Raw genomic sequence first — 17457 nt, forward strand, 5'->3', positions numbered from 1 at the left:
GCATCCTCATGGCTCTGTCCCTGCTCCCGGCTCTCTTCCCCATATCCCAAAGCTGCTTATGAGGGAACTCAGTGCAGTGAGCCAACAGTGTAATGTGACAGCCAAGAAAGTCGCCGCTGTTTTAGGGGGGCACAAAGAGAGGGGGAGAATCTGGAACGTGGCATACCTTATCGCATTGCAATCCTGGTCAGGCCCTCAGTGGAATATTTCCAAGTCTCAAATTCCTCATCTGTGAAATGGGAATGATAATAGCCCCTTCTTCACAGGGTTGTCGTGAAGACCAAGTGAGATAGTGTGCCTAAAAACCCTTACAGCAATAGGTCACTGTCAGTAACGTCCAGCGCATGGTCAAAGAGAAAGAGCTCTCAGTCTGGAGTAAGGGGATCTGAGTTCCAATCCTGGCTCCATCACTATGGCCTTGAACACATCATTTCACTTATATAGGCCTCAATTTCCTCATCTGTAAAATGAGGGGGTTGGATTACTTGACCTCAAAGTCCCCTTCCAGTCCTGTCTCTGATCCTAGTATTACAATATTTGGTTTGGGGTTCCACATTATAGGAAGGACATTGACAAATGGAAGCCTGTCTAGAATAGGATGAGCAAGGTCACGAGCCATGCTGGAGGCTCACCTCTAAGACCAGCACCGTCTTAGTTCAAGTTTGATTTTGAGAAGAAAGTCACTGAACATGCAACAAGGAGATCAGCTTCTCCAGAAGAGGCCTCCCTCAGCTGGGCAGTAGGGCAGCAGGAGGCGGCAGCTCCCAGGGTGCAAGACACCCAGAGAGGCCCAGACTTCATGGAGGTGAGATTTTTATACCTCTAGGTGACTGGGAAGATGTGTCAGGGAAGCTGGGGCCAATCAGGTCGCAGAGGCAACCTTGTCCCGGGCCTGCCCATGTTGGCTGGTGGTGGTGGGGGAGAAGGAAGCTGCACTAGGGAGTCTGAGACCAAGCAGATCCTGGGGCAGCCTTGTCATATTTTAGGCAAAACCTGCCCATGCCACGTGGGGGAAAGAAGCTATGCCAGGGGAAATGTTTTTGCTATCACAGAGGAGACTGGTAAGATCTGAATGAAGGAGCTGGGGAAGTTTATTTTGGAGAAGATGAGACTTGGGGAGAGGGGATATAATTGTTCTCTTCAAGTATCTGAAGTTTTATTGTGTAGAAGAGAGCATTGAGTCAGTGAGCCCCCCTTCTCTCTCTCTCTCTCTCTCTCTCTCTCTCTCTCTCTCTCTCTCTCTCTCTCTTCTCTCTCTCTCTCTCTCTCTTTTATTTATCTATTCATCCATCCATCCATCCATTCATTTATTTATCTATTTGTTCACTCATTTATTTAGTCATCTATTCATTCATTCATCTATTTATCTATGCAACTATTTATTTGTTTGCTTGCTTGCTTATTCACTCCTTCATTTATATATTTATTATGGGCAGCTAGGTGGTACAGTGGAGAGAGTACAGGACTTGGGGTCAGGAAGACCTGAACTCAAATCCTGTCTCAGGTGCTTACTAGCTGTGTGACCCTGGGCAAGTCATGTAACCTTTCTGTGTCTCTGCTTCCTCTTCTGTAAAGTGGTGATAATAACAGCATCTACTTTCCAGGGTTGTTGTGAGGATCAAATGAAATAAACATTCTAAAGTGCTTGGCACAGTGCCTGGCACATAGTAAGCACTATATAAATGTTAACTATTTTTATTATTATTATTATTTCTATGTGCCAGGAACAGTACTAAGCACTAGGGATTCAAAGAAAGGCAAAAAAAAATGTGATCCCTGCCCTCAAGGAGCTCACAGTCTAATAGGAGAGACAGCGTACCAACAAGATATGAGTACAGGGTCTGAGGGGCCTGGGAAAGGCTTCTTGCAGAAGGTGACATTTGAGCTGGGAGACTAGGTTTATTATTATTGTTAGTAATAGCTAGCAATTACAGAGTGTTTTAAGATTTCCAGAGGGGTGTTATATGTGTTATCTCATTCGGTCCTTGCAACAACCCTGGCAGGTTGGGCGTTATTATCCCTGGATATTATTTTCCCATTTTCCAGATGAGGAAAGAACTGCTCAGATCTAGAAGGAAAAATGAGGAGTGATGAGTACACATTTTAGAGGCAAATTTGATGGGAGGAAAATTTTCTTAATAATCAGATGTTCAAAAGTGGAGGTTGTCTCCAGACTAACGTCTTTCTTTTTGTCGTTATTCAGTTGTTTCAGACCTGTTTGACTCTTCATGAATCCATTTGGGGTTTTCTTGGCAGAGATACTGGAGTGGTTTGCCATTTCCTTCTCCAGTTCATTTTACAGATGAGGAAACTGAGGCAAACAGGGTTAAGTGACTTTCTCAGGGTCACACAGCTAGTAGGTGCCTGAGTCCTGCTTTCAACTCAGGCCCAGCACTCTATCCACGCTATCCCAAAACATCTCTTCTACATATCTTCATATGGCACGGAATTGACATCCTTCCTCATTTTGGTATCTCTCTTCTGGACTTTCTTCTTCTTTTTTTTTGGCTAGGCAATGGGGTTAAGTGATTTGCCCAGGGTCACACAGCTAGTAAGTGTCAAGTGTTTGGTCTGAGGCCGAATTTGAACTCAGGTCCCCCTGACTCCAGGGCTGGTGCTCTATCCACTGTGACATCTAGGTACCCCTAAACACTTTGCTCTTTGCAGCTACTGCAAAGTGCTCAGGAGGCTGCCTTCAGACTGATCCCTAATCCCAAACCCAGGAAATCCAACTGTGACTTGATCAGGGCCTACTAGCTGCATTGGCTGATTAGAGCAAGGGGATTCCAGCCTACAGCTTTGTCCCCCCACATTTCCCCAGAATGCAGTGCTGGGAAATTTCCTGTCAAGGTTTTCAATCTCAAACCATTTCCCTTTTATTCTCCTTAGACTGGCAGGGAGGAAAGCTGGAAAGGAAAGAGAAAACTCACCCCTGGACTTGAAGCAGAGATGGTCTGGAGTCTACTGCATTTGGCTCTTGAAGGCCAGTTGTGAAATGTTCTTCTCCCCATGACAGCCTTTTGGATACCTGAAGACAGTTATCATGTCTTGGGTGGGCACTATTGCTACAAAGCAGGGCTTGATTTACTGTTTTGTAGATCATGTAGACTTAAAGTGATGTCAAAGATACTAATAATGCAGATGAAGCATAGAAAAAAAATTAACGCAGATTAAGCATAACTGTATGTTCTATGAACAGCCCTCTGGCCCCCAGTCATGAAACATTCAGCAGCACACCATTGCCAGGAAGCATTACTGTTTTTAACAGCTATTTTTATTTTCTATGTCATCTGATTGCATGAAATCATACATGGCCAGCAATAGTGACTTGTTGCTCCACCCAATCACTTGAATTTATTTTGTATCTTTGTCTTTCTCTTGGGGGGACAGTGGGGGAGGCAATCAGGGTTAAGTAACTTGCCCAGGGTCACAAAACTAGTAAGTATCTGAGGCTGGATTTGAACTCAGGTCCTCCTGACTCCAGGGCTGGTGCTCTATGCACTGAGTCACCTAGCTGTCCCCCTTTGTATATATTTTGTATTTACTTATCTGTGAATATGTTGCATCACTCCTAGTAGGATAAAAATTCCTTGAAGTCAGGGACTGTTGATCTTTCATACTAATATCCCTGACACCCTGGCACAGAGCCTGGATTATAGTAGGATTAATAGATAATTCCTCCTCAATTGAACAGGGCATTGTGAAGAATTATTAGTTAATCCCTTAAAGAGTTGTGTCTATGTATATTTCAAAAGCATTCCCCCCTATTATGGGTAATATACAAGGGAGGAGTTGTTTTATTCATTTTAAAGGGATTTAAAAACCCACCTACTCCCCACCCCCCAAAGGTGAATTGTTCAATCCTGTGAGTTTAGGAGGCCCAAGAATTTGAACTAATTGAAGAGAGAGTTTTGGTCTTTGGGATAATTTTTGATATATCCCAAAACATACCCTCTAGACCGCCAGACAGAGACAGAGAAAGATGGAGAAATGAGAGAGAGAGAGAGAGACAGAGAGAGAGAGAGAGAGAGAGAGAGAGAGAGAGAGAGAGAGAGAGACAGAGAGAGAGAGAGACAGAGAGAGAGAGAGAGAGAGACAGAGAGAGAGACAGAGAGAGAGAGAGAGAGAGAGAGAGAGAGAGAGAGAGAGAGAGAGAGAGAGAGAGAGAGAGAGAGAGAAAGGACACAGGCTTAGGGTAGTGTGATTGTGCTGAAGTGGAACATTTGACCCCTACATTCAACTTAGCACCAAACAACATACATTCCCTATTCCTATTATATGAACACAGAAGTCTGTATACAATAAGGTGCTTAATAACAGTTTATTGCATTGAAGGAGCCAGGAGACAAATCTGTTAGAGATGCCCAGTCATAATGCCTACAGAAAGAGAAGTCTGAGCTCTCTGAACTGTCACCTTTGAAAGTCTGACAAGTCAGAACAAGCACAGACACGTGGATTGTATGTAACGTGAGATTCAAACACAGGACACTGGGATTTGTCTTTAGAGGTTTATCTTAATTTGGGGTGACTGGGGCTGAGCTTCTGGGAACTCCCTCTCTACAGACCCTCCACTTGGCTTCGTCCATATCCTCAGCTTTCCCAGGGACATGTGGCTGGCCGCCTTCTGCTCAGGCACACGCAGAGGGAGGTCTGAGTTCAGTTGGAGAGTCGCAGGAACTCTTCTAAAGACGGAGAGGACCCCCCCCCCAAAAAAAAAGTCAGAGATACAAAAGTCAGAGATACAAAAATGACTTTGGGGTAGAAGGAGTAGTGCTCGTAACATTAGCACCTTACTTCTCCCATGAGGCATTGAGATAAAATGAGGCAACTCACTAGCTGATCTCCAACAGAATGGTACGGTGGGAAGAGCCCTGGCCTTTTCTAACTAGAGTCAGAGGACACAGGTTCAAATCCCACCTCTGATAGCTTCTATATGTACGACCTGGGAAAGGTCAACCTTCCTGGCCTCAGTTTACTCACCTCAGAGATGAGATGTTTGGACTAGATGACCTTTGAGGTACTTTCTAGCCCTAGAGCTAAGATCTTATTTTCTGTGATTTTAGGACCTCCTATGTTTTTTCCTAACAAAGGGTGACATGGCTCCTAGGCCCTAAGGGTAAGGGATGTGCCCCTTAGCTAGGTGCCTCTCACCATCTCCAGGCACACCACAGTACTCCTTGCACTCCTTCTCAGTGTAGAACTTGTTCCCGTTGCCTTGGCAGCCCCCATATAAAAAGAGAATGCACTTCCCTTGGGCAGCATCAAAAGCCCAAAGCTGGAAGTTCGCAAGACAGGGGCCAGTCACAATGGGTAGTCTGCAGGCAGCTGGAGAGAGACAGTGAGCAGAAGGTTAGCAAGGCAAAACCCACGTTTAACCACTTTTGATTGCCCTATAGTGGGGGTTCTGGACCTACAGGATGTGGATTAAAAAATTATAACTGTATTTCAATATAATTCATTTTCTTTGTAATCCTTTGTATTTCATTTTATGCATTTAAAAATATTATTCTAATTGGAAATTGAGAGGATGCCCATCAATTGGGGAATGGCTGAACAAGTTGTGGTATATGAATGTAATGGAATACTCTTGTGTTATAAGAAATGATGAGCAGGTGGACTTCAGAAAAACTTGGAAAGACTTGTATGATCTGATGCTGAGTGAAGTGAGCAGAACCAAGAGAATGTTGTACACAATAACAGCCACATTGTGCAATGACTAATATTGATAAACTTAACCCTTCCCAGCAATACAAGGATTTAAGACATCTCCAAAGGCCTTGTGATGGAAAATGCTATCCACATCCAAAAAAAGAACTATGAAATTTGAATGCAGATCGAAATGTACTATTTGCTATTTTTTTCCTTTTCTGTTGAGTTGTTTCCTCTTTCTGGTTGTTCTTCCTATTGGTTCTAATTCTTACTTACACCATAACTAATGTGAAAATATGTTTAATAGGAATGTATATGTATAGCTTATATGAGATTGTGTACCATCTTGGGGAGGGTGGTGGGGAGGAAGGGGGAGGAAAATTTTAAACTCAAAAGCATATGGAAGTGATTGTTGATAAATCAGAATAAATTAATAAAAAATATTATTCTAAGAAGAGATCTAGAGGTTTTACCAGCCTGCCAAATCGAACATGCCAATTTGCCATGACCTGCACAGAAAAAGGTTAAGAATCCCTGTTGGGGTGATAGGGCTTGGTAGAGAGGAACATTGATGGGAAGAGGATAGATATTGGCCAGCACCAGAAAGCTCCCAATGCTCTATAAATACCTCCTCTACCCCCTGCCTGAAATTCCACTATCAAAGCTTTGTTCCCTACTGAACTGTTAAGTGCCCCTGAAAGAGAAGATATTCTAAGGTAGATTCATTAGTCAATGACACCTCAGTATGGATGGCAGGTTAGCAGGGCAATTTTTGAGGGAAGATTTAGGTGGGTGCAGAAGGCCCTATGATGCCTCAGTTGAGTGTCCATAGCCACTGAGTAGAGAAAGGAATATGGAGGATAAACTTTCCTGGCTTCAGCACAATGCTGTTTGGTGCATGGGAGGTAGGGAGAAGGGAGGAAAGGTCCCCAGCCAACCCCAAGCACCTTATCCAGCCCTGAGTCCTGCCCCCTTTAGCACCAGAAGTAGCCAGTAGGTCCTGCCCAGACAAAAGGTGTCCCTATGTGATACTTAGGCAGCTTGACAGACATTAATGTCTCTGTATTCTCAGGGGTAGGGGTGAGGATGGGGAATGACTCATCTTCCTGAGGAGACTGGCTCCATCCCATGACTCCAGGACCTCCCAGGGATAGAAGACTTTTATTGAGACAGAGTGGGTGATTTGAAATCCTACCCACAGCTCAGGACTTTGATTGGGGTCTTGATGGTACAGTGGAAAGAATAATGACCTTAGAGTCACAGGACAGTAGTTCAAATCCCAGATCTTACACAACCCTGGACTAACCTATTTGGGCCTCAATTTCTTTTTCTGTTGAGGGAGTCAAACTAGGTGACCTCTAAGATCTCCTCCATTTATAAATCTTTGATCTTATGACCTGTTGGGGTTGGGGAGGACAGGAAAGATATGGAGGTAAGCTCTTGGGATACAGACTTACTGATACTAACTTCGGCCAAACTGAAGCTGCCCAAAACATGAAAAAAAAATGCACTCCAAGGCCAAATAGAAAACCATTTGCAGTTATCCCCCTAGTGCTTCCTTACTCTCATGTGGATAGTTGGCAATCGACCCATGGATTTGACCTTACCCTCTGTCCTGCAGGTCTGGAGACACTCCTTCTCAGAGTGAAAGTTGTTGCCGTTGCCCAAGCAGCCCCCGTAGTGGAAAAGTTCGCAGGCCATGGAAGAGACATTATAGGAGTATCTTTTCTTCATTCCTAGGCAGGGCCCCACGTCTTGCTTGAGGTGGCAGAAATCTGAGGAGTTGGCAGAAGTGACCACTGACTGAGCATGTTTTAGGTACAAGGCCCTAACTCCTCACTAAGGGGCAACTCCGAGAAGCCCATGCTCCAGTAGGGAGATAAGACACAGACACAAATACTATAATGCAAAGGAGTAACATGCAATAGCATCCGCCAGGGTCTGCATCCAGGGCCATCTCCAGTGGGGCTAACCCGTATCTGGCCACTGGACCCAGATGGCTCCAGAGAAGAGAGTGAGGCTAGCGACTTGGCACAGCCCTCCCTCACTGTAATCCAATTCACTCGCAAGTCATGGCATCACCTTCCTGATGTCCTGGTTCTCTTTGAGAACGAAGGACAAACAATACCACCAACAACTGTAGAATAAAAGAGGGAGATATCACCTGCAAGGGGGAGATGGAAAGAGGAAAAGAGAAGGCTTCATAGAAGAGGTAGCATTGGAGCTGGGCCTTAAAGGCCAGGTGTGATGGCCTTTGTTCTTAAACTATTAAGTGTTCCTGTGTCATCTCCCCAGTTAGACTGTAAACTCCCTGAAGGCAGGCATCGTGTCTCCTTTTGTACTTTCTACATCATAGCCTAGCTCAGGGCCAAGCACATAAGTACAGAATCAGCCAATCAGGCAAGAGCATTCATTAATCGCCTACTATTTACCAGGCACTGAGCTAAGTGCTGAGGTGACACAGACAAAAATAAAATAGTCCCTGCCCTCAAAGAGTTTACGTTCTTTCAGGGAAGACAATATGTCCTAATATAAATATGTACACAATACATATACTGAAAATTCGGCAGGAAGGGCACTGGTAGCTGGTAGTGGGATCAACAGGGTCAGGAAAGGCTTCATGGGGAAGGTAGCATGAACTGGGTTTTGAAAGAATCAAGGTATTCCAATCAATCAACAAGCATTTATTAAGTGCTTCCTAAGTGCCAGGCACTGACGGGGATAAAGAAAAGGAAGAACAGTCTCTGCCCTCAAGAAGCTTACCTTCTAACGAAAGCACGACATGATAGGGAGTACAAGATACACACAGAGAAGATGGAACTAAGTGTGCTCTGGGTATGGGGGAGAGCCAGTGCAGAAGTGTGGGCCCTGGAGATGGACTGTCACATATGAGGAATAGCAAATAGGATGGTTTGGCTGGACCAATGTGTGTCAGAAGAGAAGAATACATAATAAGGCTGAAAAAGTAAATTGAGGCCAGGTTGTGAAGGGCTTTAAAAGCCCTTGATCCTAGAAGCACAAGGAAGCTATTAGAATCTATCGACCTTCATTTTAGGAAAATTATTCATGAAAGGTGCTTCAACAAGCTTTCCTGATTTGATCTTATTTTCACTAATGTAGCCCTTTAGCTCCTGGTTATGCTGGGTAGGGTTTCTACATTCCTGGGACCAAGAATTGGCCCACGTCAGCACATCTAGAGGACGCATCTATGTGGATAACTTTCAGATGGGCTAATGAGAGGTCTCTCTCCTGATATAGAGGGAGGGAGCATAGATGAATCGTTACCTTCTTTTTTGACAAACCCAGTGGGCAATGGCCCAGCTCCAGATGCCTCAGCTTCCAGAGGTAACACAGCCCGCCGGCTTCTCTAGGGAAGGAAAAATAGGACTTAATACAGAGATTAAGTTCCTTTATCTGAGGATTACATCTATTATTGCCCACTCTGACCTGTGTAGTCACTTAGGTGATTAGTTTTGAGAATGGGTGTGCAAACAGAATCATAGTTAATGATTTTATGTAGAGTCCTTTCCTGTTAAGTGAAACCTGTGTTTCCATGATTTAAACAGCGATTGGAGGAGGGAGATAGGGTGGATAAGATGTCTCTGGAATGCGTAATGCTTTCTTGACCCCACCCTGACATCTTCTTTAGGAACATAATGAGAGGAAGTATATAGCCCAGAGCTTCAACCCTGTGGACCCCACTCCAAAGGAATGTATCAGGGAAGACTGAGGCTGAAAGACTCACCTGAGGCTTGGGTACAGGTGGAATTGTAGGTTCTACCTCCCCAGGAACACATTCACCTAGTACCCAGGGGAAGAAGGAGAAAATAATGAGACCCAAGGTTATGCTGGTAAATGTTTAACAACCAGCTCTGTAAGGGAAAAACAGTACAGGACACACTTTTAAAATATAATCTACATTATTAACATTTCCCCCATCATTTTCTTGAGACCAGACAATAAAACAATAAATAAATCCCTGATTTATAGTGTAAAGTGCTCACAGTGAAAATTGAGTAATCAGCTCTGGTAAGTGTCAGCACATGTGTGTCTGGTAAATGGGTTTGAGAAGGCTCCATCATCAGGCTCAGGGAGGAAATACAGATAGTTCATCTTATAGGGGCCTGACTAATCTGCCCATATAATAGAGCACTCCAAAGAAAGACTTAACAAAGAGAAATGCTGTCATACTATCTCACCGGAAAACCCAGCCAGGTCAACTGAATGGCATTGGATGTATCTACTCCCGGAGAGAAAGGTTAAAATTGGGGATCCTAAATACCAAATATTTGACCATGCTTATGAGAAAACGGACACAATTCCCTTTGTGGAAATCTTAACAGGAAGGTTTTATCATGGGATAGAGACCAGCCTGACTATTGACCACTCAGTCACTCAGTTTCCTATAGAACTCCTGCCCTGACCTCTCATGGGGTTATTGTGTCTGGGAAAGGCCTTATGGAAAATTCAGAGTGTGAAAGAGCAGCTGATGTGATGGTGACCCAGTGGAAACTTGGCTTACCTTTGTCTAACTTGAAAAAGACAGAACTTTCAGGAATGTCCAAACCCAGGGCAAATTCCCTGAATTCTTCTAGGAGGTTTTCCCGAAGTTGGGGTCTCCGACCTGAGAGGAAAAGCAGAGTAAGCCAGGAATGGTGGACTCTATCCTTGAGGTCTTCTTCTCAGCCATTATGGCCTTGTATGGAGGGAGATACCTCCAATCCGGCCATCTAGTACTCTACCCCCTCCCCTCAGGCCCAGAGTTCTCATACTACTCCCCCCTCCCATATCCCTGACTGCTCATTGTCTTGCACACCCACTGATTCAGAACTCCAAACTCTTTCAAATCTAACCCCTCTGGTCCTTTATCTCAATACCTTGCCTTCTGCTTGGGGCCAATGAGAGACCATCAATCAATAAGCCTTTATTAAGGGTATCCTATGAGCCAGGCACAGTGCTAAGTGCTAGGAATATAGATAATACAAGCAAAACAGTGCCTGCCAACAAGGACCTTACAGTCTAGTAGGGAAAGAAAATATCTGTAGGGGAATGGTGGCCAGGGAAGGGTGTTTTGGTCCAGGAAGGTACCAGGATTCCATTATATGATGCTGAATCATGAATTCCCTTCAAACCATTCCTGACAAATGATCATTTAGCACCAGCTTAAAGACCCCCAAGGCATCTCCTAATCCCTACTGCTTAGTAGCTCTAACTGTCTTAAAGAACTTAGGTGCTGCTTGGGTCCCTTCCCTCTCATGGCTTTCTTGGAAGAAGGCAGTCAAGGTTTCTGCTAGCTTCACTCTTCCATTGTCTCTTCTTGGGTTGGTAGGTCTTACCATAGAGCTTCACAGTGGTGCTGGGTCCAAAGCGGCTGGATTTCTGCATCAGAATTATGGCATACTCATCATAGTTGGTGTGGACCACATAGTAAACTATGGTCTTATTCCACTCTGCAGAGGACAAGCAGGCACAATGGTCAAGATACTTGTGGCTGGGCAGGCACCAAGACAAATGGTCATGTAATGCTAGGTAGTCTCCCTCCCTCCCTTCCTCCCACCCTTCCTTCCTCCCTTCATTCCTTCCTTCTTCCCTTCCTTCCTTTCTCCCTCCTTCTCTCCCTGCCCTTCTTCCTTCCTTCCTTCCTTCCTTCCTTCCTTCCTTCCTTCCTTCCCTCTAAACAGTTATTTGTCTTGTAAGCAACCTACTACCCCTTCTATCTTTCCATCCATCCCAAAAGTCACCCTTCCATATATCCTTCCAAACACTCATCCAGACTTCATTTTTCACCTTTTATCTATTCTTTCATCCCTCAAAATATCCATCTATTCATCTCTTAGTACACTTATCCATCCTTTCATTTCTTCAAGGAGTCATCCTTCCACATATCTTACTTTCATATAATTTTATTTTTCAAGTAACAAGAATTTATTTTTTCTCCTCTCAATTTAAAAGAAAAACAAAAAAACAAAACTCTTGTAACAAATACGCATAATCAAGCAAAACAAATTCCTACATTCTTTTGACTTCGTTCTGTAAAAAGTTATTCTCAACCCCCCTTAATACTAGTACTCTCTCTCTCTGTTGTTTTTCTCCAATTTGCTCTGTATATATTTTGTTTGTACGTAGTTATTTGAATGTTATCCCCCCCCCCCATTAGACTGTGAGCTCCTTGAGAGGTCTCCCTTTTGCCTTTGTTTATGTGTCCCCAGTGCTTAGCACAGTGCCTGACACATGTTAAGCCTTAAATAAACATTTGTTGACTAATTGACTGACTGACTACATTGTCTATGCCCCAAAATGTGTCTCTCATTCTGCATCTTGAGTCAATCCCTCTCTAACAGGAGGTAGGTAACATTGTTCAACAGTCCTCTCCTTCCATATGTCTTTCCAAACATTCTTCCATCCTTCCATTTTTCCATCTATCCTTTCATCTCCTCTTCAAACATCCATCTGTTTCCTTTCAATTCACCTATCCACTCTTTCATCTTCCCATCCTTGGCTGAACCGCTATCCTTTGTCCTGAAGTGCTCCCACAAGCATTCATCTATCCTTTCCATCTATCCTTTTATCCCTCCAGATATCTACCCATCCATCTAAGCTACAAGATCATTATGGGACTATTGGCCCATTTTGGAATTTCTCATGAGAAAGACACGAAGAACTTAGAGAGGATAGCCCCAGGACTGTGGGGGTGGAGGGAAGGCCAGAGGCAAAGAGATGAATGAATCAGGAGAAGAGAAGGCTGAAGCTGTCTGAGTCACAGAGAAAACCAGCACAACCTTCTGCCTCTTCCCTCCTGCCCTCTATCGCCATCATACATACTTACTGGAGTTGTGATAGGAGAATTTCCCTTCAGTGTCTGTTTTCTTATAAACCCCAGATTCTTGTTCACAGACACCTTTCCTAGAAAGGGGAAAAAAATCAATGCTCAAAGGAAGGTAAATACTGGAAGAGGCAATAAAATAGAAATCTTTCACATTTATATCAGTTTTTTAAATTTTCAAAGTGCTCTTGAATCCACTATCTCAAATGACCATGGCAACCTTATGAGGTAGGCAGGGCAGGGAATTATTGTCCCAATTTTGCTTATGAAGAAGCTGAGGTGAAAAAAAGGTGAAACCACTTTTTTTTTCCAGCCAGAGATAAGGTTTATTAAAGATCTGCCATATTAGCCAGACTCTTAAGGAATCTGAGCACCTGTGAGCTATTGGCTAGATTGTAAGAATCTGAGCCTGAAATCACTTTTAAAGGTCACACAGTGAGTTAGTGGCAGAACTGGAGCAAGAACCCAAATGTCCTGGTTCCTCATCTCTTATCCTTCCCCCAAATCATGCATCTTGCCTTTTGAATTTTTAGTTTCTGCCTCACTATCTTATTATGTAGCCCATAACTCTTCTTTAATTAACCTCCCTCTTCCTTCATCCTGGGCACCCAGGTTTTCCCTCTCTCTGGAGCTCATAGGAAGGCAGTGTGGGATTTACTCCCAGGTAAATGGGGGTCCTAAAGTCCTACTTCAAAGAGTCATTGTAGTGTTGTATGAGTGCCCCTGGGATTTTGAAGGTCATCCCAAAGTGAGGCAGACACTACCAAACTGGAAAGCCATTAGGTATAGGCCTGGCAATGAATTGTCTGAAGACCAGCCAAGCTAAGTCAGGAGAGGCTCGACAACCAAAGGTGGATGACCACTGGGTGATGAATTTCCTTCACCACAGCAACTGACAAAGATCACCTGTTAAGGTTCCAAATTTTGTGTCAATCAATCAATCAATCAATCAGCATTCATTAAGCGCCTACTGTGTGACACAAAGATAAAAGATGAAACAGGAATCCTCAAGGAATGGTGAAGAAATGGGAGTAACCACATATTCACTCATGACCTAAGTAAGTGTGGGGCTCTGCCTGCTCAGTGGACAGAGGGATAACAGGAAGGCTTTCTGGGGGCCTATTTCTAGGCAGATGAGATGTCAGCAACAAGAACGCTGAATCCTTCTTCTGGGACTGGAAGCATCAGTTTCTCTAGCTCCCTGGTTTGGGCCAGCCTTACCCACAGGAAGATGTGAAGATGGGAAACAAATCTACACAAGGTGAGATTTCAGGACTGCTAGCTTCAGAACCCTCTGCCTGAAACTATTCCCATGCTTTCCCTTGCCATAGGTGCCTAATACCCTACATTCAAGAGTTATTCCTTCTGGTATTGGAGGCTTTTTATCCCTACAAGTCCCCCATAAAAATGTAGAGACCCAAATGAGACAGGTGATGGTGAACCTCTTATTATTCCATTAAGTGGGGATTAGCTGATGACCAAGATCAGGGCCCTGTGGGAACAGAACCTGGACTAGGGGTCTGAGGGAGAGTGCAAAGGGGCACAAGATCATTATGGGACTATTGGCCCATTTTGGAATTTCTCATGAGAAAGACACGAAGAACTTAGAGAGGATAGCCCCAGGACTGTGGGGGTGGAGGGAAGGCCAGAGGCAAAGAGATGAATGAATCAGGAGAAGAGAAGGCTGAAGCTGTCTGAGTCACAGAGAAAACCAGCACAACCTTCTGCCTCTTCCCTCCTGCCCTCTATCGCCATCATACATACTTACTGGAGTTGTGATAGGAGAATTTCCCTTCAGGGGAGGTAAATGTTTTCCTGCTTCCCTTTATTACTTGGCTAATAATTCAATAATTCAAAGTCAGCTAGGTGGTACAGTGGACAGAGCACCAGGCCTGGAGTCAGGAAGACTCATCTTCTTGAGTTCAAATCTGGCCTCAGATCTTTACCAGCTGTGTGATTCTGGGCTAGTCGTTTAACCCTGTTTGCCTCAGTTTCCTCATCTGTGAAATGAGCTAGAGAAGGAAATGGCAAACCACTGCAGTATCTTTGCCAAGAAAACCCCAAATGGTGTCACAAAGAGTAAGACATGACTGACAAACAATTGAACAAAATGATTCAACTCAGATTCCACAAACATTTATTAGTTGCCCATTATGTGCCAGGCACTATGCTGGGCACTGAGAATGCAAAGACTGAAATGCAATTGTTTCTGCCACACTGGCCCTGAGTCAACAAAGATAAAGGACACCTATTTCAGGGTGTTATTGTAGGCTGGTCCTCATCCATGTAATCCCACCTTGATTTCAAGCAAGCAAGAAGCATTTATCAAGCACCTGCAGTACTGAAGGCACCGTGCGATGTGCTTGACTCAAAGATTATCCAGCTTGAGACCTTGGGCAAGCCAGTTTACCTCTTGGGGGTCTGTAAAGTGAGGGGGGCTGAATCACATGACCTCTGAGGTCCCTTCTGGCTCTGAATCCTACAATCATATGGAATCTGGCCCAGTGGAATGAAGGAAGGAGGGAGGTGGGAAAAGGATGAGGACAGTGGCTCACTGCGATACTATTTCTTGGACTCTTCTCCCACCCAGTTCCCAGACTCACCTAAATCTGGTGTTGATGGTGCTGATCTCCTGGTCAGTCTGTCCCTGGCCCAGGACCAGAGTACCCACAGAGAATCGGCCCTGGAACCGTTTCAGCCACTGGCAGTTAGAAGCGATGGCCACGTCATACCATTTCCCAAATATCTGTGAAGCAAAAAGAAGCAGTGAGTCTCCATGCGCCCCCTCCCATCCTGAGAGACTCTGCCACCTCACCCCACTGCTGGTTTGCAGACCAGCCCTCTTCTGCCTCTCGGTGGGGGAGAGGGGGGGAGGAGGGGAACTATGGCTTAGTGAAATCTATCGTTGGTGTCCTTCCACTTTCTCGATGAATTCGATGACTCCTGATGAATTGTCTTCCTCTACCAGGCTGTGAGTTCCATTTCCTTACGGGTCTTGCTCTCACCTGGCTGCCAAGTAATCCCTCCTCAGATTTTAGTGGATAATAACTCAAGATAGCTCTACTTCAAAGACTAGTTGGCCTCTAATAACAGGATTTTTGGAGCCTAGGAAGTCCCAATAAGCTGTGAAAGGCTTGGTAAACTATACATCACTCTAAAAACGTATGATTTTTATGATGATTAGACTAAATAGAACGGCTCCTGATAGTCATTCACAACTCTGTTCTTGTTGCTTCTCCCTCCTCCCCAAACTACTTTGCCTCCCTGATTTCACTATTTTTCCTGTATTTAGAATAATAACAGACTCACATCTTTATAGCTTTCCTAGACTGCAGACCTTCAGTTAAGAGTTAGTCTGAATGCCTCCTTGTCACAGGCAGGAAATGGTTACACACTAGAGACATCAAAATTCTCACTCTAAAAATTGAAATTCTAATCCTAGAGAAATCAAAACTCTTTCCCCCCACTTAATCGTATTTCATTTTTAAAAATTATATGTAAAGATAGTTTTCAACATTCACTTTTATAAGATTTTGAGTTCCAAATTTGTTTCTCCCTCCCTCCCCTCCCCCTGAGAAATCAAAACTCTTACCCCAGAGAGATTAAAATTCTCCTGCACTTGGATATCATTCTGAATGGGGACAGGACTTCCCTGGGCTGTGGCCAAGGTGACCAAGAGGAGGATGAGCAGCCGGGGGCCCAGCATGGCTTGTGGGGTTAGTTTGGTGGTGTCAGTCCCAGCAGAGTCTCTTCTGTTCTCCAGGATGTAGATGGTAGGTGTGCTAGAGATGAATGCTGTGGCTGCCTAGCCACTGACCTTTGGTCAGGGTCGGGGCTATTTGCCTTAGGCAGCTAGAGTCAATCAGAACCCAGGCTTAACAATGATTGATCCTATCAGACTGAGATGACTGTAATCCAGCACTTTACCAATAGGAGTTTCCATTATCCAGTGGGGCCAAGGACCCTTCTGAAAAGGAAACTTCCCACAGAGTCTTTGCAAGGCTCATAGGACCATAGATTTCAAAATAAACAGTATCTTGTACTAGAGATGATTTAGTTCACTTGGGCCCCTTCAATAAGTGACTTATCCAAGGTTTCACAGGTAGAAAGTAGCAGAACTGAGATGTGAATCTGAGTCCTGGCTCTGAATCCAGTACAAATGGAGTCCTAGGAAGAGTGAGGGGACAAGGCCTATAGCCTGGTAAACTGAGGAAATGGTGAATTCTAAGGTCTCTTCTAGCCCTGTGTCTATGATTCTTTGGAGATCCATTTTAAGGACTTCGCTTTTTAAAATTCTTTCCCATGCGTGGGTTCACTGAATCCTTGGAATAATCTTGTACTGGACGTTGAGGTCCTTTTTTGAGCTGAACTGCCGAGCATCCGAACTCCATCACACAACTCCAATGGGCTGGCCACATCGTTTGAATGCCAAACGTATGTTTGCCCCAAAGACTATTTTATGGAGAGCTCACACAAGAGGTCCAAAGAAGTGATACAAGGACACTTTCAAGGTCTCTCTGAAAAACTTTGGAATTGTTTGTGATTCAGGAGAGACACTGGCACAGGACCACCCAGCATGGCCCACTTCAAAGAAGGTGCTGTGCTCTATGAACAATGCAGAGTTGTAGTTGCTCAACAGAAGTGTGAGATCTGCAAATTTAGAGACATCTGCATGCCAACCTGGAGTAGAGCCTTCCACACTTGTATTGGTTTGATCAGCCACACTCAGACACACTGTACCTTGACTCTTAACATAGTGATGTCATTTTGGTCTTTTTTTGAGAACAAACCCTATTTTACAGATAAGACTACTGAGGCTCAGAAAGGGGAAATGACTTGGCGAGCAATGGTGCTATAAATACCACCTAGGCCTTTTCCCATTATCTTTCGGTCACTCCTGGAGAGGCACAAGGAGACTAGCTTCCAACCAGCAGTTAGGCTCAGTTCAGCTAATTATCACCCCCTCATTCTACTCACCCCACCAA

At 44.3% G+C, this 17457-nt stretch overlaps 1 protein-coding gene and 1 long non-coding RNA gene across 2 annotated transcripts; both read right to left on the minus strand.

Moving 5' to 3' along the window:
• Nucleotides 1-1679: 1679 nt before the first annotated feature.
• On the minus strand, nucleotides 1680-3112 carry LOC144455626 (uncharacterized). The gene is made up of 2 exons (XR_013484344.1): nucleotides 2931-3112; nucleotides 1680-2068 (listed from the first exon to the last, which is right to left on the minus strand). It is a non-coding gene; the product is annotated as an uncharacterized LOC144455626 (long non-coding RNA).
• A 1195-nt stretch (nucleotides 3113-4307) lies between these two features.
• AMBP (alpha-1-microglobulin/bikunin precursor) lies at nucleotides 4308-16337 on the minus strand. Its single transcript, XM_020965771.2, has 10 exons — nucleotides 16065-16337; nucleotides 15076-15218; nucleotides 12476-12552; nucleotides 10986-11099; nucleotides 10172-10273; nucleotides 9395-9450; nucleotides 8935-9016; nucleotides 7257-7424; nucleotides 5152-5325; nucleotides 4308-4682 (listed from the first exon to the last, which is right to left on the minus strand). Exons 1-10 carry the CDS (start codon nucleotides 16176-16178, stop codon nucleotides 4657-4659), a joined length of 1056 nt encoding a protein of 351 aa, XP_020821430.1. The 5' UTR covers nucleotides 16179-16337; the 3' UTR covers nucleotides 4308-4656.
• Nucleotides 16338-17457: the final 1120 nt, after the last annotated feature.

Source organism: Phascolarctos cinereus, unplaced genomic scaffold (assembly GCF_003287225.1).
Source record: "Phascolarctos cinereus isolate Bilbo 61053 unplaced genomic scaffold, phaCin_HiC Scaffold_2;HRSCAF=192, whole genome shotgun sequence".
Classification (NCBI taxonomy): Eukaryota; Metazoa; Chordata; class Mammalia; order Diprotodontia; family Phascolarctidae; genus Phascolarctos; species Phascolarctos cinereus.

Bases quoted from the DNA above. Each gene is read 5' to 3' on its own strand.
- AMBP (XM_020965771.2), bottom strand. From the start codon at position 16,178: ATGCTGGGCCCCCGGCTGCTCATCCTCCTCTTGGTCACCTTGGCCACA. The intron at 7,425-8,934 runs GTAACGATTCAT...CCAACTCCTCAG, and splicing joins TGGGTTTGTCAAAAAAGAAG to ATTTCTGCCACCTCAAGCAA. The intron at 4,683-5,151 runs GTGAGAGGCACC...CTCCGTCTTTAG, and splicing joins CTGTGGTGTGCCTGGAGATG to AAGAGTTCCTGCGACTCTCC.